The 24,229-nt window shown below is 40.6% G+C and overlaps 1 protein-coding gene across 1 annotated transcript in view; it reads left to right on the forward strand.

Moving 5' to 3' along the window:
* The window catches only part of LOC119736518 (adhesion G protein-coupled receptor L2-like), a 42,561-nt gene that overhangs the window by 16,193 nt on the left and 2,139 nt on the right, over positions 1-24,229 (forward strand). Inside the window, exons 7-26 of the mRNA XM_038210534.1 lie at positions 444-553; positions 1,685-1,891; positions 3,112-3,162; positions 4,608-4,722; positions 5,506-5,592; positions 6,419-6,515; positions 7,248-7,368; positions 8,742-8,782; positions 10,942-11,059; positions 12,444-12,547; positions 13,510-13,615; positions 14,376-14,532; positions 15,910-15,976; positions 16,492-16,558; positions 17,160-17,245; positions 18,647-18,773; positions 20,352-20,393; positions 20,880-20,957; positions 22,094-22,148; positions 23,739-23,802. Of these exons, the coding sequence (XP_038066462.1) occupies positions 444-553; positions 1,685-1,891; positions 3,112-3,162; positions 4,608-4,722; positions 5,506-5,592; positions 6,419-6,515; positions 7,248-7,368; positions 8,742-8,782; positions 10,942-11,059; positions 12,444-12,547; positions 13,510-13,615; positions 14,376-14,532; positions 15,910-15,976; positions 16,492-16,558; positions 17,160-17,245; positions 18,647-18,773; positions 20,352-20,393; positions 20,880-20,957; positions 22,094-22,148; positions 23,739-23,770 (1,868 nt within the window). The 3' untranslated portion in view covers positions 23,771-23,802. The remainder of the gene's footprint in view (positions 1-443; positions 554-1,684; positions 1,892-3,111; positions 3,163-4,607; positions 4,723-5,505; positions 5,593-6,418; positions 6,516-7,247; positions 7,369-8,741; positions 8,783-10,941; positions 11,060-12,443; positions 12,548-13,509; positions 13,616-14,375; positions 14,533-15,909; positions 15,977-16,491; positions 16,559-17,159; positions 17,246-18,646; positions 18,774-20,351; positions 20,394-20,879; positions 20,958-22,093; positions 22,149-23,738; positions 23,803-24,229) is intronic.

Genomic DNA, 24,229 nt, shown 5'->3' on the forward strand with positions numbered 1-24,229 from the left:
CAAAATGGCGGATTATGCATTAATGCACATAATTCGTACACAATAGTCGCACGCTGCACTGTACACATAGTGAATGGCCATTATGGTTCAACAGTCTGAAGTTGTGGCAACTCTCTCTCTATACGGCTCTGCACAGTTCTGTTTCAATTGCTAATATGCCTATTCACTGGAAGTCTTTTCATGCTGTCTGGTCTATGCAATGGGCCAGATTTAGCCAATTTCATACAAACATGGCTGACTGTATCCACCAGTCGACAACCAGCCTAAGCACAAGCAACAATCAGTCAGTCCGAGTTAAATCAGTCATCAGCCAGTCAGTCAGATTGGTGCATATATATATAGAGGAAACATGCCTGGCCCTGGAAGACCAGACAAAAAAAAGGACAACATCAAATAATTTCTTTCCTAAATCTTCTAAAAAGTGACTTTACAATGTGTATCAGGAGGCATGGCACCACGCAGTACAGGAGAACCGGATGGGCGTACCACAACAAGTGTGCCAGTGGCAACTACGCAGTCAGCTAAAGCAGTAGAGGTGGACGAACTGGCAAAGGTAACACTTTCTCCTGTGCGACAGGATTGCATGGAACCATTTTGAATCAGTAAATACTTGTGTATATATCAAATGATAATAACCAAAACGTATAGTGGATTGTGTAATGCCTACGTGTATCAGTGCATATACTTGCCCGCTGTTTTTGACAAGTTGGCCCCATCATCGCCCATTCCTCCCCCCCCAAAAAAAAAAACCCCTCCTGGGTGTAAATAAATGCCAACTTTTTTTTGGCAGTGTTGAGTTGTCTGTGTTGAATTGTATGTGCCTTGATTTCTAATTTTCAGTCTTGATGAGAAATCATTGCTATTGTGCTCAGTAGCAGAGTCAGGTAGTGAGAATTTTGTTTTTTTTGGGGGGGGGAGTTTTTACCAATGAAAATTCCCAAAAATTTCAATATGCGGACCAGCATATGTTGATGTTGATGTTGATGTTTTTGACAACGTCCTCATACAGTGTGCCTCATGCAAGCGGGTTGTGCGCAGAGAGCACATTCAGCATGTTGTTTATTTACGTATGCTTCTAGTCCATCCTTCCCCCCCCCTTTTTTTTTGGTCACGGCGGTGGGGTACACCTAGTCAGAGTATCACCCGTTATCCACGGAGCCAAGTCTCCTGTATAACGTCTGACATGTCAAACCATGCAAATTTATGCGACTCACGCCTCAGCCAATCGGAGTCGACTTTATTAATGGTGATGTCATTTCATTCCCAAATCAGGACTAAAATTGTGAGTGGTCAATTCGAATCAAGTGTTTTGTAATACAACAACAGCCACACGCATACGCACGTTACACGATACAGAGGGCGTGGCACAGGTTTATTTAAATCCATGTCTGGACGCGACAAAGCTGAATGACCGAAGTCCCGATATAGAAAGGAACCGCTGATTGGTCGAAATCTAGAAGTCAAGATGCAGTTGTCTTCCATAATTAATCAGCGAATCTGTTCATGTTACATAGACTAGGGTACAGTCAATCCCAACTCCAACTTGCCCTTTACTTTTTTTGATGGGAGGAGGAGGCCATGGGAGGGGGAGGAGTCAAGGGAGAGGGGAGGTCCGAGGGAGGGGGAGGGTTTGAGCCCCCACCACGCAACGACACTGATTATGCTTTTATTTTCTTTGGTTCAGAGTGTCGAGAATATCACTACTGCCCCATCGCAGGAAGTGACTGCCATCTTAGTTAAGGCAGGGGATATCGTTGGGAATGCTACCGAGGCGGAAACTTACTACATTGCAGACAACGTGGTCGACTTGTTGAAAATCACCTCCAAAGTTCCGCCTGCAAAGGTCAACAGCAGCAGCGAAGAGATTGCCAAATTGAATGATTACAGAAAGGTAATTCGAAAAATGACAAAATTTAACCCTAACTTCCTTGGCATTTTTGCTACTGGCAATCCTGCAAAATCCTCCAACTTCCTCCATGTATAAATTGCATACTTCCTTAATCCTGCAAGATCCTCCCATTATTTCTTGAGTGTGATACTTGGAGGGATGACCACTGTGTCAGCGTTTAAATCCTGCAAAATCTTTCGGCAATCACTGTCAATATGTTGAGGCAGAGCCAGTGACATCCTGGAGCAGTACGGAGGATTTCAGGTATTATCAAAGCCAAAATTTTGCACGGGCGCGCATAAACAACTCAAGGGTCGGCCCAAGGCCTTGATCGACACAGTGCGTCCTCCGAAATCAGCAACACACTTTTGCAATGTAGCCTCAATCCTGCAAATTCCTCCAATTTATAGAGAGGATTTTGGAGGATTTGGGATGGTTAGGGTTAACTGAAAAAGATGACCTAACAATGGCAAAGATTTTGCAAGGATTGAAATGCTGGGCCATCTAATTTTGTTTATTAAGGTCAATCCACTCGGATTTGCAGCAAGTTGTATTCATTTTAAGAAAATCGATTATTTTAATATTGAATTGTTTGCCCTCTTCGGTTGTCCCGAATATACTAAATATATTTGAATGTTCGATCATCAACTGAATATTCGAATAAGTTTTTGGCCAGTTTGAATAAAAAAAAAAAAAACTATGCATGTGCACAAAAAGACTGTGACGTTATTTTAATACTGTAAAACACTCCCGCCGTCCAGCGGACGCAAAGTTTAAACAGTGCGCTTTGGGTGCAACTTTTGACCGGCGCAGCACACAATTGAAGCTGGCGTGTTCAAAACTTAAACAGAGATTTTTGAATAATTGAATTACACATTTGTGAACGGCCATCAAATTCTGGTTATAACAAACATAATGTGTTGGTCCCGACTGTGCATTTATGTGCACAATGAATGGGACTGATGTTCCTCTTAATATGATGTTCCTCTTAATACAAAATTCTGATATAACAAACATTTTGGCTAGGTCCGAACGAGTTTGTTATAACGAGACTCGACTGTATTTGTTTAAAAGCTTTGAAATATAAGGCGCTTTGAGGTTTTTTCCTGTACTTCAAACCATTGGTTGTTCAGTGGTCAATAACGTGAACGAAGGAAGACATTCTGTACAAGGAACAGGTCTACCTGACTTTTCATAATGATCTATGCTATTTATTTTTACAGGCTTTCGTGAATCTGTTTTCGACAGTGTTGGTGCGATGGGAAGAATCAGTGGTACAGTAAATACTTTGTGTTTCAAATAAAAAAGTGATTTTTTTCTTCCCCCGCGATACCCTTGCATATATTTTTTCCCGACCCGAGCTTTCCTGAATTTTTAGTCTCGAGTCTTGCCCATCTTTTGATACCAAAAACGTAAAAAATTCCGACCATGGGTTACCGCGCATTGAAAATTTCGCAACGCTGCGCAACATGAAAACTGCATTTCCCTGTTTGTAGTGTACACAAAGCAGAATTACCATTGGTGCATATGAATTTTGAATAGCCGATAACTCCAAAACCATTCAACCTGTAGTCACAGAAGTTCTTGGGTATGTTCATAGTAAGTTGTTCAATGTATGCACTGAATTTCATAATATTTTGTCACTCAATGGCTGAGATCTGGTGCATATGAATAATTATATGAATTAATTAGCTGATATATGAATTAATTAGCTGATAATTCCAAAACCCTTTAACCATAGTCATTAAATTTCTTGTGTATGTTCATATTAAGTTGTTCTATGCATGCACAGAGTTTCATAATTTTTTTGTCACTCATTGGCCGAGATCTGGGGGGGGGGGGGGGGACGCCCCCAGCTGTGAGAAGATCAAATTAACCTGGCTCATTTAGGGTTAATTATCCAGATATATGACAGTGGTCAAGCCTTTTCTTTTTCCTCCAATAAACTTTTTTTTGTTTTAAATATGTCATTCGCATGAAGTGTTATTGAACAAAATTGAAATGGTTATGTTAAAGGCTCCATGAGATGAATTTTTCTTAGGAACACATTTTGAGCATCTTTCTACTCCTCTTAAATGCATGTTAATTATTGGACATCCCTTTGTGGTTGATATTGAAAAGAGCTCTTCTTTAAACATGTACAATTGAGGGTGATGCATTGCTGTGATGTCATTTCAGGAAGACACTGTTTAGTTCAGGATTTTTTCTGTTCAAATTGTAAACCCAAAAATGAGCTCATTGAAAACATTGCTGAGAAAAGTTTGCTCATTGGCTTATTTACTGCCGTGTACTGATACATGTGCAACAAACAAAAAAAAACCAAATTTACTACAGCAAAATATCTTAATTCTGGCAACTTTTGCTGCTGAAATAGCTGTTACATTGAGGTTTCTGCCTGAAATGACATCACACTTGTGCTCATGAATATGGAAATTGGCATTAGCATAAAAACCAAAAAGGCACCAAAATACCCTTGAAAATAGCAGAACAAAAATTGAAATTGAGGTTAAATAAAATACAAAGGTTCATTTTCAAGGATTGCATTAAAAAAAACTTGCGTTGCACGGCCCATTACTGTACCATGTGTTTGATATACATGTACATAAACCAGATTTAAATTGCTGAAGATTTTCATGTTGTAGAACAGAAACTTTGAGATTTTCTTCAATTCTCCAACACATCCAATTACTTGTTTGTTTTTCCCCCCTCTCTTTCTTAGAAACCCGTCTCTATCAATGCTGAAGATGTGGTTCAGGTCATGGACAATTTCTTGACCAATTACGTCGAAGATCCCACTGTGGCTGAGAATGAGTCTATCTTCAGCAACGGAATCGGTAGGTTAATTAGATTGTGGGTTGGGTTTTTTTCAGACCCTTGAAACATCAGGGGTGGATCCAGGAATTTTGCAGGTTGGGGGGGGGGGGGTTCATCAGCAAACAAATTCTGAAATATACACAAGTTTTTTTTTCTCCTGACACTTGGCCTCTTTAAAATCAATAGGTGAGGGGTGGGGTGGGGGGAGGGGAGGGGGGGGGGGGGGGTTTCGTACCATACTTCCAATGGTTTTTTTGTTGGGGGGTTCACATTATTTTTAGTGTACAAAAACTCCATTGGGTTGTCTGAATGGGCGTCGCGAGGGGTGGGGGCAAGGGGGGGCGCTTGCCCGGAAAAGCAAAAAAAAAAAAAGAAGAAGAAGAAAAGAAAAAAAAGAGAAAAAAGAAAAAAGAAAAAGAGGCGCGAAGTCATAGTGGTGTAAATTTAATGAGGGGGGGGGGGCAAAATGTCCCTGCCCCCCTCTCAAACTGAGAAATCGCGAATATGTTGAGAAATGCAGGAATTCTTTGGGAAAAATGTGTTTTGCCCCTCTCTAGAAAAAAATCCTGGCAATGCCCATGGTTGTCTATAAAGGGGCGTGGCTAACTCGCAAACAGCGATAGGTCAATTGAACCTGGTAGCCTATTGTACCATGTCCCAGACAATCAGGAAAGAACTAGGAGGTTTCTAATTAAGTTGCTGTCTATCTGTGACAACTTGCCATCATGATTTTCATCTACATCTTGTGTTTTTTTGGGGGAATTATTCTCATTTTCTCTGTACTATTTCCGTACTCATTTCAGATGTACAGCTGGCTCCAGTTGATGGGACTGTTGTTCAGATGGATGACCTCACAAATGTGAGCATTCCAACAGATGCCTTTGACTTTGGTGAGAACCATTTTATTTCAGGAAAATTTCTAAAAATTTCAAATTTTTGTTTTGCTTTTATCTCGGACTGTTTTTCATATTAAAATGGTGTAAATCACATTTCTGTTCACATTTTCATAAAAAAACAGCAACTATATTCAAGCTTCTTCAAGATTTGAATAATCAGATTTTTCCACATTGCAGAGACACCAGTGTTGAAGTCGAGTACCGAGTACCGCCGAGTACTTAGGTTACTGAGTACGAGTAGAGTACGAGTGCTAATGCAAGTACTTGCATTCCGAGTACGAGTACCTCTATTTCTGAATATGGCCATATGGGCAAATGGTTCATTGTGCGTAATTGGCCCAGGCCTAGTCAGACCAATTTTATACAGACAATTTGTATTTACTCCCTTGTATTCGCTCTTTTCATGCTTCCGCCATAGGCATGCACAGCCTCGATCTGGCAAGTTTAGACAATGAAAATAGCTGGTTCAGTGATTCCCGTGTCGGGTTTCAGATCACAACACCGGCTATTTTCACTGTGTAAACTTGCCAGATCGAGGCTCTGCATTCCTATGGCGGAGCGTGAAAAGAGCGGATTCCAGAGAAGTGTGCAAAAAATGGCAAACATCAAGAAAGAAAAGAGCAGTTCTTAACCAAGTCATTGACAATGTGTTTATCAATGATCATGAGAGGAAACTGAAGAAAGAGAACAATTAAAACCTCCGAATAAGAATGAGTTTAAGAAACTTGGTTGTTGTCTTCCTCATTCCCTCAATCCAGCCATTTCTTGAAGTACTATATACTTCCCTGATGTGGATGTGTTATTTTTCTCTACACTATAGAAACCAGAGGTGTCAGAGTCTTGATTTGCCTCCTCAAGAGAGGACTGCAGAATGTGCTGGAACCTCAAGAAGGTGTCCAGCCCATTGACACAGGATTGTAAGTCCAGATTCGTTGAATACTATCACAAGTTTAACCCATTATAGCATCTGTATTACATTGTGTTTATTCGCTGAAGAATCCGTAAAAGAAGCACAACAATATGACTAAAAGTTTTAACTTCACCTTCTTTATACGAACCCAAAACATACAATTTTAAATTCCTCTATCTTTTCCTAAGAAAATCTTACTATTTTAGCAAGCATTTAAATTGGAAACGTCGGGAAAGTAATCTGAATGGATGTAAGGGTGTGTTCGTATAGCTCACCCGGGTCGACACGGGTAAAGGCGGTGTGATGCCCTTATTAGCTGTGGCCATAGCAAGTGCCAAAACCCCATTTCGGATTGGGTTTAAGTTTGAGATTTACTGCTTTTTAGTCAATTGCAAAAATAAAAAAAAGGTGGGCTGAAATTATATAGCCTCAAAAGTCGCAATGAACTCAATAAAGGATTACCTTTAGACTTCAAATAAAGTCAACCTTTAAGTCCACTTGAAATTTCCGCTGTCTGGCCGCCATGTCTGTTTCTAGGGAATGAACAACGCATGAGTGACGTACTTCCACCAGTGACTCTGCTCCACGAGCAGGGTCTGTGGTGGCTGACCCGGGAGAGCCCCAAGAATGACTTCAGAGCTAATCAAGCGGCACGGGGCTGACCCGTGTCGACCCGGGTGAGATAAACAAACGCACCCTAAAAAAAAAAAAAATTCTCTCTCTATTTTTCAATTTCCAGGAAATATTCCAAGAACCCAACTTGGAACATCACTGGTCCTATTGTTGTGATGCGTGTCTCTGGTCGCTCTGGCTCAGTCCAGCTGAAGAAGCCCGTCTCCTTTGAAATGCACGTGGATCCGGTAGGCCATCCCTGTTGTTGGGATAACAGTTTCCAATTAGTCTTTACTACATTAGTCCAATTAGTCCAATTACTACACCTCATAAATATTCATGATCAAATTGGAGTGCGTCATTGGCCGATTCCGCCGCGCGTCCGGGAAGTAAAAATGATACGCACCCAGGTGACGTACATCATCCTGGTGATCAGTATCCAGCTCGCTGCTAGGCGGCAGTTTATTCTGGTAGCACAAAAAAAATCCCTCTGGAACCCGCCTCGTAGAACATGTAGTCTATGGCATGAAAACCAGTCTGTTGTTGTAGTCCTTGTAACTACTGCAGTAAAGACACATTAAGGAGTGTTGGCACCAGACTATTCATTGACTGACGAAGAACTTGAATATCTTGTAGAGGTTGCACTGAAAAAGATGCAAAATCTACGAAGGCCGTTATCGACAAGGCAGTGAGGCCAATAACAGACAGTGCTATGTATGTTTATGAGGTAGTAAAACAAATACAGCATGGTTTATTTCTGGAAAGGTGTAGGTCAGCTGGACTATCTCCCTCCGCTTCGCGTCGGGAGGTAGTCCAGCTGACCTAAAATACCCATTCCTGTGGGCTCCGTGCACAAGTACCCCTTCAACAGCCAGAAAAGAAGTGGGGAGAAAGTTGGGGGAGACTTAGACTGGTTTCCGGTCCATCCACTGCCTATTTCGAATGATTCAAATTTACTGGGGGTGGGAATTGGTCTGGGGGACCATCGCAACTTAATTTCAAATGTGTTCGCGCGCCAACGATGCCTCACGCTCACGCGAAGACGATGTGGCTAAATAGCTTTGGCACATTCAGAACGTTGTGGGTACAGTGCTCGCATACTAGTACAATTCAGTACACACACGCTGTGTGCCTGTCCATCGGCTCTCAAAAGTTGTACAAAAGCGCCCTCTTTTGTTGGCACATTGAGTCCATTGGTCGACAGCCTGTCATGTGGTTTTAAACCGCCGGTAAAACACTGCTGCGTTCTGCGCCACGTCGCACAGTATGCACTGCGCATCTGCCAATCTCCAAATACCCGGTATGGAGGTGTTTTTTTTTCAAGCACTACACGCATGCGGCACATACCATAGATGTGCCCAGAAGGATGTTTCACAAAACATGAAGTAAAATTGTTGAGCAAAATCTTTGGAAAATAATCAATTTTTGACTTGTTTTGACTTTTTGACCGATAGGTTTTCATGAATGGGTTCTGCACGGGCCATTTAACCCACCCATGTCCCCTAGCCAGCTCTTGAAGTACTTGTTTGAAACCAGCCAATTAAGCACATTTTTGTTCATAAGAAGATGTTATAATTTTGTCCTCACATGGTTTCTTGTCTTGCCTCCTCCTTTATTGCAGTCGCTGGGAGAGGACCCCATATGTGTCTACCAGAAGGGGGCGTAAGTTCTATCATTTGTTATTTGTTTGTGTTTATTACATTGAATCTCTTTATTTTCTGCAAATTGCCACAAAGTCTTCATGAGTAAACAGCTGTTGCGTTGAGGAATAAGATTTGAGTCAAAATGTTAACCCACCGATAATTCCGGGAATCTCATGAAACTTTCAGAGGAGCAACATGTGGGTATGCTGACATTGGAGGGGGGGGGGGGAGGACACACATGAACAAATTTCCAAATCAACTAAGGTTTTGCCCTTCACCGACGTTTAAACACTGTATACTCAGTGTGTTACCTCCCAAGTGAAAGCTGGAAAAAAATCACTCGGGTGGGACTCGAACCCACGACCTCCTGCTTTCTAGTGCAGATGTCTTACCACTCTGCACTAGACACGGCGCAAAAAATTCCATCTTATAATAAACAAATTTCAGAGAGTGTACATTAATATACAAGGCAAGTAAAAAAAACCCGAAACCCAAATGTTTGGACCATTGTTTAGTGAAGTTCTGCATGTTAGCACTTTCAAATCTAGGATATGAAAGCCCAATTCATAAGCTTTCTTTTAGTACCTGAATCATTCAAATCACTTATGTACTTTTAAGTTACGGAGTTTTAAACACAACTGCCGTTTTAAGGTTCTGTGTTCTTTCAGCAAAATGAAAACAAATCACTTGTGTGTGAATTGTTTTTCCATTTTGCTGAAAGAATTACACACACTTCTTTTGTGATCCGTGGACAGAACTTTGAAACAGTGTTTGTGTTTAAAACTCCGTAACTTGAAAAGTACATGAGTGATTTGAATGATTCTTGTACTAAATGAAAGCATATGAATTGGGCTTCCATATCCTAGATTTTGAAAGTGCTACATGCAGAACTTCGCTTAAACAATGGTCCCGACATTTGGTTTTTTTTTTTTTTTTTACTCACCCTGTAGGTGTTTGTGTTTTAGTGTTATGTTGGGAATAAAGTGGGTGTTCAGTAATAGCTAAGCATTTTATGCAAACTATTCTGCCCTTAAAAGATTAACTTACATTTGAAACACTGAAATGAATAAACATGTCAGAAGTGTGAGTAATCATTAGTACAAATTCTGGCATGAAAACTTTTGAAATCTACTGTAATTTTTTTATGGGAAAAATGAGAAAAAAGTACCCAAAACCATCAATTTCTACCGTTTACCCTTGACTACCTGCAGACGCCTCCATATGATCGTACACACAAACAAATTAGCCAAAAGAATCCTACCTACATGTACCTACATTGTTTTCAAATGCCATGTTATCGGACGCAGAATTGTTTTTCTTTTTGGCCCAATGGAATGTTTATTAAATGCTACAACAAAATTAAGATACAGATGTGGAGAAATCATTATATCAAAATACTCCTGATTTCACTAAATGTAAGGTACAAAACTATCTAATCCCTGGTGAAAAATCCAGTTGAAAGTAGTTCAACTGGACTGGCTTAACTGGTTTTGAACTGGTTTTACTTGTTCCAAGCTAGTTATACTAGTTCAAAACAGTAAAACCAGTTAAAACCAGTTCAACTGCTACCAGTTAAAACCAGTTCCACTGCACTGGTTTAACTGGCTTTGGATTATGTGGTTTTTGAACTTGAAAAAAGCGAAACCCAAATGTCGGGACCATTGTTTTAGTGAAGTTCTGCATGTAGCCCTTTCGAAATCTAGGATACGAAAGACCAATTCATAGGCTTTCTTTTAGTATAAGAATCATTCAAATCACTCATGTACTTTTCAAGTAACGGAAGTTTAAACACAACCACCTATTTAAAGTTCTGTCCACGGATCATAAGAAGGTAAGTGTTCTTTCAGCAAAATGAAAACAATTCACATAGGGATGTGTGTGAATGGTTTTTGTTTTGCTGAAAGAACGCACACCTTTTTTTGTGCTCCTTGGACAGAACTTGAAAAAAGGTGATTGTGTTTAGAATTCCGTAACTTGAAAAGTGCATGAGTGATTTGAATGATTCTTGTACTAAAAGAAAGGTTATGCATTGGGCTTTCATATCCTAGAAGTGCTACATGTAGAACTTCACTATTAAAATCTATAGTCCCGACATTTGGGTTGTGTTTTTTTGACTCGCCCTGTATGTCTCATAGGACTTGTTTTCATGCGTATTCCTACTTCTCTCCTCTCTTGTAGGAATTGGTCTGGCGAAGGTGTAGAGCGGGGCAAATATGACAAGGACTGCCCATGTGTCATTTGCATGACATACCACATGACAAACTTTGCTGTGCTTATGGCGGTGGATGGAGTTCCGGTATGTCCTACAAACAAGGGCGGATCCAGGGGGAGGGCCAACGGCGGCCATACCCCCCCCCCCCCCCAAAAAAAAAATTCTAAGTGATGTTGCAATAAAGGCAGGCACTACAGTACATACGCCACCATCTTTTCCTTAAAAAAAAATTGGTTAAAGTGGTCAGAAATGGCCTCAGATCGCACCACAGAGCATCTAGAATCAAAACAAGATTCGGGGCTGTAATTTTTTGGACCAACTTTTTGGAATTTTTTTGGCCCCCACCCCAAATTTGGTTCTGGATCCGCCTTTGCGTACGAACTGCAAACGAACTGCTTTTTTTTCCTCAAGTTTCACCCCGAAAAGGACATTGGAATTGTTTTAAAATTGCCCTTTCGCTTGTAAATGAGACTTAAAGCAAAAGTCTGCCCACATATTTGCTTATGGAATATGTACATTAAAATTTCGAATTATTTGAACCCCGCAAAAATTCAGGGATACTTTTATGGTGCATTTTTACGGTTGGAAAAGCAACACAGAATGAAAGCGGATTTTAAGAGTGTTGTACAATTTACAAATTAAATAAGCATAGCTTTCCGTTAAAATAACACTCACAAATTGAAAATTCGTTGGGAAAAAAATGTTGAAGAACATGGGCAGAGAATTTTATTATTAAATTTTGTCCATTTTTTGTCCACCACTTGAAATTGTTAGGCTGTTAATTAAGTCATGCTTGCTTGACTTGTATTCATGGGCGTCGCGGGGGGGGGGGGGGGGCAAAATGTCCCTGCCCCCCCTCTAAAACTGAGAAATCCAGAATATGTTGAGAAATACAGGAATTTTGGGGGGAAAATATGTTTTGCCCCCCCTCTAGAAAAAATCCTGGCGACGCCCATGCTTGTATTTGTTATTCTTCCATGGATGCAGCAAATGTTCTGGAAACTCTTGCATACCTCCATCTTTACTTTTCTATCTTCAATTTGGGTGTTTCACAATGTAGTACACCATCAAGAATTTGCCACGGAGAGTTTTTCCCAGTGCATTGTGGGAGATGGTTGACAAATTTGCAGCGTGGGCTATTTGAAATTGTTAGTTTGTCCGGTCAGTAGTTTCGTAAACATATGATTTGAGAATGTGTTTGCCCTTTTCTTTTCTTTTTATCAGTATGGTGTTTTCTTTTCTTTTTATCAATAAACAGAACGCTATGTCCCAATCCTTAACAAATGAGCTCAAGTTGTCTACTGATACTCGTTCAAATGGGCCATGTTTTGTCGACCGGAAACTTAAAAAAATTGACTCTCCGTGGCAAACTCATAATGGCGCACCGCCGCGAGAAACGCCGAATTCAACCATGCTGAAAGAGGAAATCAACATCTATTTGTTATATTTTTGTGTTTTGTATCGCTAGTTGGAAGGACCCCACGCTTTGCTGTTGTCCATCATTTCCTACATTGGATGCGGTTTGTCTCTGCTGTGCCTAGTCATTGCCATCATCCTGTTCATCGTCTTACGGTAAGCACTGGAAGAGGAACACATTGATGAGGCTATCGTGTCTGTGTGAGCGGATAGTGTTGGCCCAAGACGTCAGTGATCAATGGCGATGGTTGCATTGTTGTAGAGCGCCCTTGCACCATTTTTTTTTTTTTTACTTTCTCGCAGTAACGTCTCAGGAAGTTTGCAGCATTTGGGGTGTGACCATTTTATGTAAATTAGACCGTTGGTGTAAATATTAATATCTTTGAACAAAACGGCAGCTTCCCATTTGATACCGGTAGTTGCGTGTTCGCGCGGTGGTATCACTGCACAGCATACCTAAATAGCAATGCTTGATCACCGCAGTAGTGCGCATGTTTACAACCGTCGCGCGATGCTTATAAACCATTTCACGATGATTATAAACATTTCACGAGCGACCTGTGCATCCACTGAGCCACTTTCCTGCCTCCCCTGTGCAACTTACGGCCATGGTGGCTCAAGGGTTGCCGTGGTCGCCGAATGGAGGCACAGCGGTCGCCACCGTCATCGTTCAGTGCACGCTATTGGTCGGCCAAAGGAGGCACAAGGGAGGGACAAAGGAGGCAGAAGCATCACACAGATTGACGATAAAATTGCAACAGAACGGATCTATTACATGGCAACCATTGGCCGACCATTGTGCATCCATTCTGCAACCACGGCAATGCTTGTGCCTCCCTTCTGCCTCATTTGAGCCGCCATTGAGCAACCAACCTCCTCAGCGACCTTCGGCGACTGTTTTGAACATGTTCAAAAATTTACGGCGACCATATGGCGTTCATGGCGATGTCTGAACATCCTGTGTACCACCTTTGAACGACCTAGGCAACCATTAGACCTCCTTTGAGCCTCCAACGGCAACCTGGCCAGCTTTATTGTCACACAAGGGAGGCCCAAAGGTGGCAGCCCTGTGTAAAGGGGGTCTAACTGGTTGAATTTGTTTACTTTTTAATTTGTAGAGAGTTGAACTCCACACGTATGGGCATAGTGAAGAATCTGTGTGTGGCTCTGTTCTTGGCACAGTTGCTGTTTGTTGCCGGGATAGAAACAGCAAAGGTTAACGAGGTAAGATTGTGTTAACAAGTGGTTTGAGGCTTGGGAAAAAAAATTGTCTGGTGACATAACCAAGCCAAATGGTAGTTTTCCCAAGGCACAGGATACCTGTACACCCATCATTTTAATGGACCCTATTAGCAATTTCCTTGTTCCAGGCAATCTCCCAAAAAAAAACCCAGGCATATGTTAATCAATTGTCACGTTCATACGTAAGAGAGAAAACAAAATGCCGATTTTGAGGTATTTTCATTTTGAGGGCAATTTTCGGATTTTGGTCATCCCCATCCTCTGCCACTCGCCGGCACAGATTTACGCCACTGGTTGCCTACGGAAATAACGTCAATTGGCTCAGCCCAAAGATTGTAAAACAAGGATGAAATATGTTGCTTTCATAGACCAAGTTTTGCAGTGTCTCAACATGTGACCAAAAAAAAAAGAAGAATCATCAGTTACACATGAAGATATGATATCTGAAAAACATTTCAGGGTTTTTATATCTCAAAGGAAAATGTTTAGATTCTTCAGGAAATGATACAAAATTGAGAAAGTGTTGCAAGCAGCAATCACTTGAACTGATTTGTACATAAAAGCTCAGTATTCTACAGACATACTTTGTTTTATAAGTGAAGCCCAGCTTTTTATCCCAATATGGCAATTCTGTGAAAAGAGGGAAAAGGTGAACAATCCTCAGTCAGTCAGTCCAATCCTACACAGATTGGATTCCTTTACTAAATTTAAGACTAAATTTGGGGGCGGTTTCTATTTTCAGTATGCCTGCAAGGCCGTAGCCGCCCTGCTTCACTATTTCTTCTTGTGCGTGATGGCCTGGATGCTGTGCAACGGCCTCTACTTGTACCAGAAGGTGAAGAGAGCCACCAGGCCTGGCAGCGTTGTGGATCTGATCTACTTCTGCATCCTGGGCTGGGGTAAGCCAAGTAGTAGACCCATCTGCTGCTATAACAAACATTGCGGTATCCACAGAAATTGTTCGTTATAGCGATCATTTGGTGTAGCAATTTTAAGCTGCTGGTGCTCCGGTACTCACTTTTCAATAAATAGCGGCCTGCAGAACTTCACCCTGCACGCCCTGGTAGTTACTACTACAACAACAACGTTTGGTATGTTTTGTACACAAAAATTGGGAGCCTGGTGTTCGGTGTAGCGGAATGTTCAGTATAGTGGTGTTCGGTAAAGCGACGTTCCACTGTTTTAGGTCCTGTCCACTTTTGGGCAACACATCACATGTGTACCTCAGCAGTGCCACACTACAGTACAAGATGCGCGCCTCATACAGAGCTGCATGCATATGGGACTCTTGTTGGAAATTCATCGTAATTTTTATGATAAAAATTGCATCATGGGGCCAGACTTAACAGATTGGTCCATTCGCTCTTTTCACACTCCGCCATTGGGCATGCAGAGCCTCGATCTGGCAACTTTACACGATAAAAAAAGCCGGTCCAGTGATCTGAACACCGACACGGGAATCACTGAACCGGCTGTATTTATTGTGTAAAGTTGCCAGATCGAGGCTCTGCATGCCCATGGCGGAAGTGTGAAAAGAGCGAATTGAGAGCTAGTCTGAACGCTAGCATTTCATTGTCTCATGAAGGATAAAGAGTCAGAGCACAGCCTGGCTGTCAATGTCCTAATGACCTTTGATGTCGGGTTAACTAATTTAATTATTTGCACACAGACAAGTTGGCACTGTATTCAACATGGGGCAACCAATTTACATCAGAAGCCATGAGGTCATTGGGTGTCCACTCATATAGACTCCATACATGAATAGTAGATGGTGACTTTTGTGACTGCTTTGACAAGAGCCCAATTGGGACAGAAACAAACACTGCATGCATGTACAAATCCGTGCACGTAGTGCACAATTTACGACTAACTTTACAGGCCTGTTCAAATGACCCCCCCATCATGCTCCCTTCAGAAATTAAAAAACAAAAACAACACAAATCACCACAAACAAATTCCACTTTTAATGACCCCCATGGTATTGTGTTTCCAATGTTGCACTGATAAACTTTTGCTCAAAAATTCAGGGGAAAGTTGCAAGGAAATGCCTCCGAGTTGCACCACATAGCATCTAGAATCCAAAACTTAGGCGACACATGCCATCCGCGGATCACTTGTTTTAAGATCCGTCATTTATGGAAGCAGACGTCTTAAAACCACTTTAAGCCAAAGGTGAAACCAACACAGCTTCATATCGTTGGAGATAAAGAAATTAAACCACTCTTTATCAAATTTGTCAGATTATGTTTGTAAATGTTAATTTTTTTGTTCAACAGGTGCCCCTGCTGTTGTAGTGGCCATTACTGCGGGAATTAACCACAATGTGTATGGAACCAAGGAGCTGTAAGTATAATGATGTATCACTGTGAACATCTTCATCCCTTAAAAATTTGTTAAAGAGCCATTTTCCCTTGAAATTACAGTTAACTAAATTTTCACGGATTTTTTAACATATTAAGCCAGATTAGGAGTCCGTGAAAACAGCCTTAAGAAAGTCCTTTGTTTACCCATGGAGATAGACCCAGTGTACTGTTATGTATAACCAATGATAATCCTCAGTGGCCAGGGTCATTAAAAAAACGTGAAAATACCCTTACAGGTTTAGTCCTATACTATGATGAGCCCCATGTAAATGTCCGTGAAACATCTCTTAAAGATCTTTTCACAGAGAAATGGACTTTTAATGAATTTCTAAGGGATGAAGATGTTCATAATAATGTTGAGATTGTTATATATTTGGGCGTGAAGGAGACATGTGACATGGTGAAGAGAACTGTAGTGATTTTAATTATGGAAAATGATACCTTTGATAGTTGGAAGACTATAAATGACTGTATTTATATCTCTTTATTCCCCAGGTGTTGGTTGTCGGTGGAGGGAAGCGGCATCTGGGCTTTTGTAGCCCCAGCCATGCTGATCATCATTGTAAGTTTGGCGTGAGGGCATCCTTCTCTTAACGCATTGACAGATCCTGAGTGGATGGGGTGGGGGTGGGGTGGGGCATCACTGTGCCCTTCTCCGGCACCCTGAGCATCAGGGGGGGGGGGGGCCATAGTACCAACCAGGGGGCCGACTACTATAAAAAAAATACAAAAATACATATATGGCTTTTGCTGTGGGGAGGGGCAATTGCTCGCCTATAGGGGCCTGGCCCCACCAGGCCCCCCCCCCCCCCCCCTTGGCAACGGGCATGCCCTTCTGCCCAAGCAAATACTAATTGTCAATTAGTTGTCTCCCATGGATTGCTGTGGCCTCGTGGTTAAGGGTATTGAATTTGTGGTATGTGGGTAATTCTGCAGGTTGTGGGTTCGAGTCCAGCCTGGGGTTATGGTGCATTATTATGGTGCATTATTAAAAAGAATTATCAGAAACATTATTAGAAAGAACTAACAGATTAAAAAAGCACCATGTAACACTTTTGTTGCACCCGCCCCCCCCCCCCCAAAAAAAGATGGTTCTGGTGATTGAACAGAAGCATTTGTATTTGTTTTTTTACATAATTTTACCTGCCTTGTTTTCCATTCAGTTCAATGCATTTGTGACATTCCTGACTATGAAGGCCTTCGTCTCAGTCAAGGTCTTCAAGGATAAGAACGACAAGGACAAATTCAAGTAAGAAGACTGGACCGTTAAGATTATACTACATTATGGTGAAGAGATATGTTTAGAGGACTATAGAATGAGTACCGGTATTATAGTAATTAAGGCTTGTGATCTTATCCTGAAGATCAACCCCAAACACAACATGTTAATTCTCAAAAACTGAAAAAATTTGAAATTGTCATTCATAAATACCTAAGACAGTTTACCCATTCCCATTGGTCAAGAGCCTGTCACGTGGCCGGTCTTAAACGGATGATAAAGTCATTGCTGGCCGGTCTTAAACACTTTTCCAGTGTCGCATGAAATTTTGATGGAAAATAAAAGGTATTTATGAATGGGAATACATATGTGCTTAGACGGTATTAAGCACTATGTTTAAGACTGGTTGGAGTCTGGAATGCTGATAATTACCCGAGGCGGTGCCGAGGGTAATTATCAGCATTCCAGACTCCAACCAGTCTTAAACATAGTGTTTAACACCTCCCAAGCACATGTTTTTTCCCTTATTAAAGGCACGTAGGAACCTTGGTAATTATCCTGAAATGGACCTACATATTTAATTTTTTTAAAAATTGCTAAAAGTGAAGATAGGGATGATATCAAATACCCTGTGAATTTATTCAGCCTGATATGATATCATTCCAAAGACAACAATCATTGAACGTGCACTTTTTTTTACAAGGAATCCATTATGATGAGACCGCAAAAAATTGTGTATCTGTTTTCTCAAAATGTGTTTTAGACACTGAGCTGAAAGTTTCACCTGTAACTTGTTATCTACCATGTTCTCTAGATTTTGTGCGATTTCGTTGCTTCAAATGTAGAAAAAAAAACAGATGCACAAAAAGCAAATGACGAAGTTTGACAAAAATCTTATAGAATGTTGGCTAGTTGACAATGGTTGGGGTAAACCTAGTTGACTGTTTGATTCAAGCCTGCAGGTCACATTGCATACCGTAATACCGAACTTCAGTATTGGCGCATAGATGCAACCTACGTCACAAATCAACCGCAGGTCTTCAACTTGCTGACGATTACTTAAGACTATGCACAAATCATTACTGGACCGAGCCCAGTCTAATGTGGCTTTCTTAGATGTAGGTAGCTCTCCAGCACTTAACTGGTTCGTCACTCGTCACTTAAATTCTGATGGGAGGCAGCATGGAGCTATAAAAAAAGGCTCCATGGTATGATTAAGGACAAATTATGCCTGCCGCCGTATGTGCGAACATATTTATGGTCCCTAACTGATTGAGAAGCCATTATCTCAGTGGGATGCTCATGAATAGGAACCCGGGAATCCCGGTTGGCAAAAGCCACATTAGACTGGGCTCGGTCCAGTAATGTCCGTCACTAATATAGCTGTTCATGCATGAAATGTTCAGATGTTTTTTCTATGTTCCTCCTCAGGTCGGGCCTGCGTGCTGTTGTCGTGATGCTGCCCATCCTTGGACTGTCCTGGATCTTTGGACTTCTGGCTTTTGGCGATTCTGGAATCTTTTTCCAGTACCTGTTTGCAATTTTCAACTCCTTACAGGTATTTCAATGCTTATATTTCAAATTTTGTAAGCGCGGTGAACTATTTCCAAAATCCTGCTGAGCTAAAAAAAAATCACCTGAAAATCGCATACATGAAACACCTGCTTCTTGGAAGAAGTTTGCGGACAGGGCCCAATTTCACGGCGCTGCTTAACAGTTAGCAGAAAAGTTGTGTTTAGCATAGCAGAAAAATTTGCTAACCTTGAGCACTATTTCACGGCGTGTGTGTGCTAACGGTCGCGTGTGCATGGAGATTTCTATTGTTACGTTACTGCGTCAAGCAAATTTTTCCTCCGCGGTAAGCATGCCTTTTGCTGTGCTTATGCTTACGGTCTCCATGAAATAGACGAAGGCTCTGTTAGCATAAAATCGTGTGCTTAGCAGCGCCGTGAAATTGGGCCCTGGTCTGTATAGTGTGAAGTGACTCAAAAGCAGCAGTGTCATGCTTAGAAGAATCACACTTCTGCTTTTTTGTCATTATGACCTTTATTGTCGTAAGAAGATCCCCATTTGCTGTTTCCCAGGTTTACGGCATTGTTATGTTGCTCTATAGCATCGTGACTTTGGGTGTGATCTCTGGCTACATGGCATATATATGAGTTAATGGCTTCTGACTATAGCGCCCTTGAACAAAGATATTGACAAAATGGGGAACCGCCAACATAGGGCTGGATAGCTCAGTTAGTAGAGCACAGGAATGGCAATACAGAGGTCGCAGGTTCAGACCCGCTCCATCAGTCAATTTCTTGTTCGCTTTAAAATGATTACAGTGCACCTAGTCAGTTTCCTTTTGTGGTGTGTTTGAAAAGTTAGAAGAAACTGGTGCAAGTAAGAGCATATTGGTCATTGCTGTGGTTCTTCCTAAAACCACCTCTCTTTCTACAGATAGTCTCTTCACTTGGTATATCTTTGACATACTAAACAGAGTGCAAAAAAGTGTCCAAAATTTTGTCACCGACACCACGAACTGACACTCAGTTGTTCATGTGTGCCTGATGACACGTGTGCGTATTTTAAAGAACCTTGTTATTTACATTTTTCACAAACTGACACTGATCTTAATTTCACTAGTAAAATTGTTTTTTTAATTAAATGGTTGTGTAAACCCACAATTATGGGGATGGATTAAATTTGTGTCAAATATTTCATAGTGTTTTTATCCGAGTTGTATTGCCACTACATGCTTGCGTGTCACTTCAAAAATGAAAATTGTTCTATTACGCTTCATTGTCGGTGTGCACGCGCACACCCAGGCGTCAGTTTGTGAAACCGAAATGGTTGATTATGCAGCTTTCCTACACTGACATCCACTAGCGCCTCAGTGTCAGCTCGTGCCGTCAGTGATGATTTGTTATAAGCTGGGAGAAGTCCCCGTTAATTTTTGTTTTTGCCGCGCATGAATATTCTAGCTTTAATCAATCAATTTAAATGATTGAAAATCAAACAACTGTGTCTGAATTTATCCCAATGATCTCACACTTTTGCTTGTAGCTGAGGGTCACAGATAGAGTCATCGTCATGAATTATTCCTCATAAGATTTTGTTCAACTAATGGCATTTGTCTTTTTAATTTCAGGGCGTGTTCCTGTTCATCTTTCACATCTTACTCAATGACGAGGTATGTAAATAATCTTCTTGGCTGGAAGATATTGTAGTGTTATCCTCTAACACAGTGAATGTGACAAAAAGTTAGAATCTGAAGCAATCTGAGGCAAAAGTGGAATCGCTGGAGATTGGGCTCAAATAATTAGCTACATGAGACTAGCATATCTGAGGGGAAGGGGATTTGACCACTCCCCCCCCCCCCCCACTTGTTGTTTTCAGAATTTCTGTTCTTGTTAGAAAAATGGTCTGTTGGCATATATGCTGAATGTTGGATGAAAAGCACTACCTAATGTCAGACAATATCCAGCCCTTCTGCTGTAATTTTTTAAAATTAAGTGGAAGCTAGGAATATATTTCCCGCAATGGTCTTTCATTTGCACTTTTATCTGGACTGTAATTGTCACTTATGATGACTTGATCACAATTCCAATAAAAAAAAATAGATAGCGGTATTTTAAAGGAAATTTGACATTTTTGTCATGTTAAATATTTTACGCAGGTCAAGGGAGCGATGCGACGACGCTTTGGCAAAGTTGGAGCCTCTGGAGATGAGAACATGCTATTCAACAAGATCTGGGTGAGCAGAACTTTTTGCTACACATGACCACACGAGATGTGAAATGGCAGTCAAGCTCTCGTTATAAACAAAAACCGAGAATCTTTCTATTTTACTCATGTGATATATAGTCTTAAATGGGGAGCGAATTCAATCACATTTCTGCTTTGCATGTCCTTTGGATATTTTTAAATCTTTGTGGTTCAACAATCAGCCCCCTCAACTCTCAGAATTTAAAGGACTAAAAATTATGGTCAACTCTTAATGACCACTCCCTGAAAGTTACCATTTAAATCTAGGCCTTATAGATCCTTGCCCTGTTTTGCAGAGATGCCACAGAGAATGGGATTTCATGACTAGTGTAGAGGAAGTCAGTAGTCATGAGTTGGCAGAGTGTTATACATTGAAGACAAAACTAAAATGATTAGTTTGGCACACTTTGGAAGTCATGGGAGTTGGCTACTCTCCTGGATAAAGTTAGGCAACACAACGAGACCAAAACCCCACAAGCTAATTATCAATCAAGAATTGGCTCAATTTGAATTAAAAAAAAAATATTAAAGTACATGATAAACTTCTAGAAAATCATCAAATAATAAACGCAGAAATGCTACTTTTCCTCAGATCCACAGATTTCCAACTTTGTTTTCTATTTCTCATGAATGCCATTACAAATTGAAAAATACTGCACAAAGTTGTGTGTGGTTTTGAATTTCCTTGTTTTGTTTCTAAGTTCCTAGTTGCATGCCTGTAAACGATGTCAATTAATTGTGATCAGTTTACGCTCAAGGACCACAAGGAACAACAGAATAAAGAGAAACTTGTTGAAGCAAGTTTTGTCGTAATGAAGAAAAAGACAACTTCCCTTAATAATATAAACCCACTTTTAGTTAGAGGTGAAAACATTGAGAAATTATCAAGGAGAGAACCCTCAAAGATGCCTATCATGTTTCCATGGCAACTCATAGTTAAAAATAGGTAAACAACAATGACATTTGATGTGTCCTACAAAAGGTTCATCACATTGGATCGAGGTGTGACCACAAACCCATCATCAAATGAGTATCTCGCATGAGCCAATAAAAAAGATGTTTCTCCACATACGTTTTAATCAATGAAATCCAACTGATGTTTGCTGTTTATCCTCCCACATTTAGGCCTTCTCCTCCACTACTGAGAAAACTGAGATGTCATCGGTCACCCAGCATGACAGTATGTATCTTTGTTTGTTTGTCTGTTCTACATCCTTTCCTCAATGTTTAAAGCTATAGTCCATCATTTGCAGCCATCCGGAAAAGTAACTGGCGTATTATTGTTGAAAAACATACTTGGTTGAAAGACAGTAAGTGGACTAAACTCCCTGTGAAATTAATCTTTCTGGCAAGCTATCATTTTGAAGTAATCAACGAAAGAAGGCCTTTCCAACGGTGCGTCTTAAGATGCACCGTAGGAAATTTTAAATTAGTAGTTCGTTTTGTTATTCGGCGCAGCGCGCGCGTTTGCTATAGTTCATCGGATCAGTACGCGACATCGCATATATAGCTGCAATTCAAAACATGATTCAGCAACATGATTCAGCAACTTTTGATTTGAAATTGAGATCCTAGAATGCTGTTTTTCTCGGAATATACAGCTGAAGCTGAGCTGAAATTCATCAGGTTAGTTGTTCAGCATCCTTCATTAGATTTTGTTGCTTCAAACGAACAAAATGCACAAATTACAAATGATGGACTATATCTTTAAAGCAGACTTTTCTTCAATATTTTTCACCCGAGAGGGAAGTCAAGTGATATCAACTTGAGGCCAATGACTAGACTTTTACATGTCCAACCATGATCCAACTGTTTGAAAAGACTGACCTCTTCATTAGTCTGGTAGCTGACTATGGAGAAACATGTAGAAATTGAGACACTACCAGACATGCCAGATGTTTCTTTTGGCACTGTTGATTAATGCAGTACTGAAGGGCTGTTGGACTAGTTGTTTCAGGTGCCAGTCTATTTTCCTGTATTGCATTGTTTTTTGATACCTTAAGTTTAGAACTCTCATACACAATAGTGAGAGTCCAAAATTTTCGGACTACAGGGACCCCCCCCCCCAAAAAAAAATGTAATGCTTAAATTTTTGCCTTTTAAAAAAAAAAGGATTGGTGGATTTTTATGTTTTTGGTATCAGATTAAAGCGGAAAGCTATTTGGGTTGCTGAGAAAATGCCAATTATGTAAAAGTAGTCATTTTTCATCCTGTACACAAGTACTTCAAACAGTGAAACATTTTATTGTAAGCCTACCGTGCAATCATCCTTCATTTGTGCAATTTCTTCAGTATTTTGACATATTTATGATGCTGAAAAAAGGTTTAAAATAGGACTAAAATGAGATACCTGTTCAGGTGGAAAATAAAAGTTAATTCCATCAAATTCATTTGTAATCTTGTTATACTATGTGCCATGTTGTTTGTTATGATTAGGACATTCACAAATAGGTTCAGTGAAAATCCCTTACCTTTTTTTTGTGGTAATTTTTTTGTTGTGTACAGGATGAAAAATTACTACCTTCACATAATTGGTATTTTCTCTGCAACCCAAAGTTCTATTTTCGTGATATTTTCAGTATTTGAAAGAAAAAGCTCTCAGCATTAATCTGATACCAAAAACAAGAAAATCGACCAATCCCTTTTTTTTTCAAGGCAAATGTTTAAGGGTTGCATTTTTTTTTGGGGGGGGGGGGTCACCCAGTAGAACAGCATGTGCAAAATGCTTCTTCTGATATCTAATTTCTTATACCTTATCTTTCTCCTGCAGAGAAACTTACTAAACCGGTCTACAAGAACTGAAATAGCTGTGGCTGAAATATGCTGACACTGATGTATGTATTACCATCACGTTTTGTATTTTCTGAAAGCTTGGTGTTGTCTCTCCATTCGGTTTTTGACATCAACTTTCTAAATGTTGAGGCCCCTGACTTTTGGGATTCTGCTGTTACTAAAGTGAAATCTCCATAAGTCAAACCTCAGTGGAACTGGCTCAAATTTTGAGTTAAGCAGAGTTTCGAGTTATCCAATGGATTTTCTATTCAACAACAATTGGCGGGAATGAGTTTTTACTTTGAGTTAGAAGGGTTTTTGAGTTAAGAGGTTTTGACTTATCGAGATTTCACTGTGTCAGGTATGAGGTTGCGTACAATGACCTTCAGTCCAAGCTGGTAATAGACAGATAGATAATGGTGCATTTTTATGAGGGGATATAGGCCCCAGAGTCGTCTTTCAAAGTTATGAGCTGGGCTACCGATCGGA

This window comes from Patiria miniata, unplaced genomic scaffold, assembly GCF_015706575.1.
Source record: "Patiria miniata isolate m_02_andy unplaced genomic scaffold, ASM1570657v1 HiC_scaffold_10, whole genome shotgun sequence".
NCBI classification, from domain to species: domain Eukaryota; kingdom Metazoa; phylum Echinodermata; class Asteroidea; order Valvatida; family Asterinidae; genus Patiria; species Patiria miniata.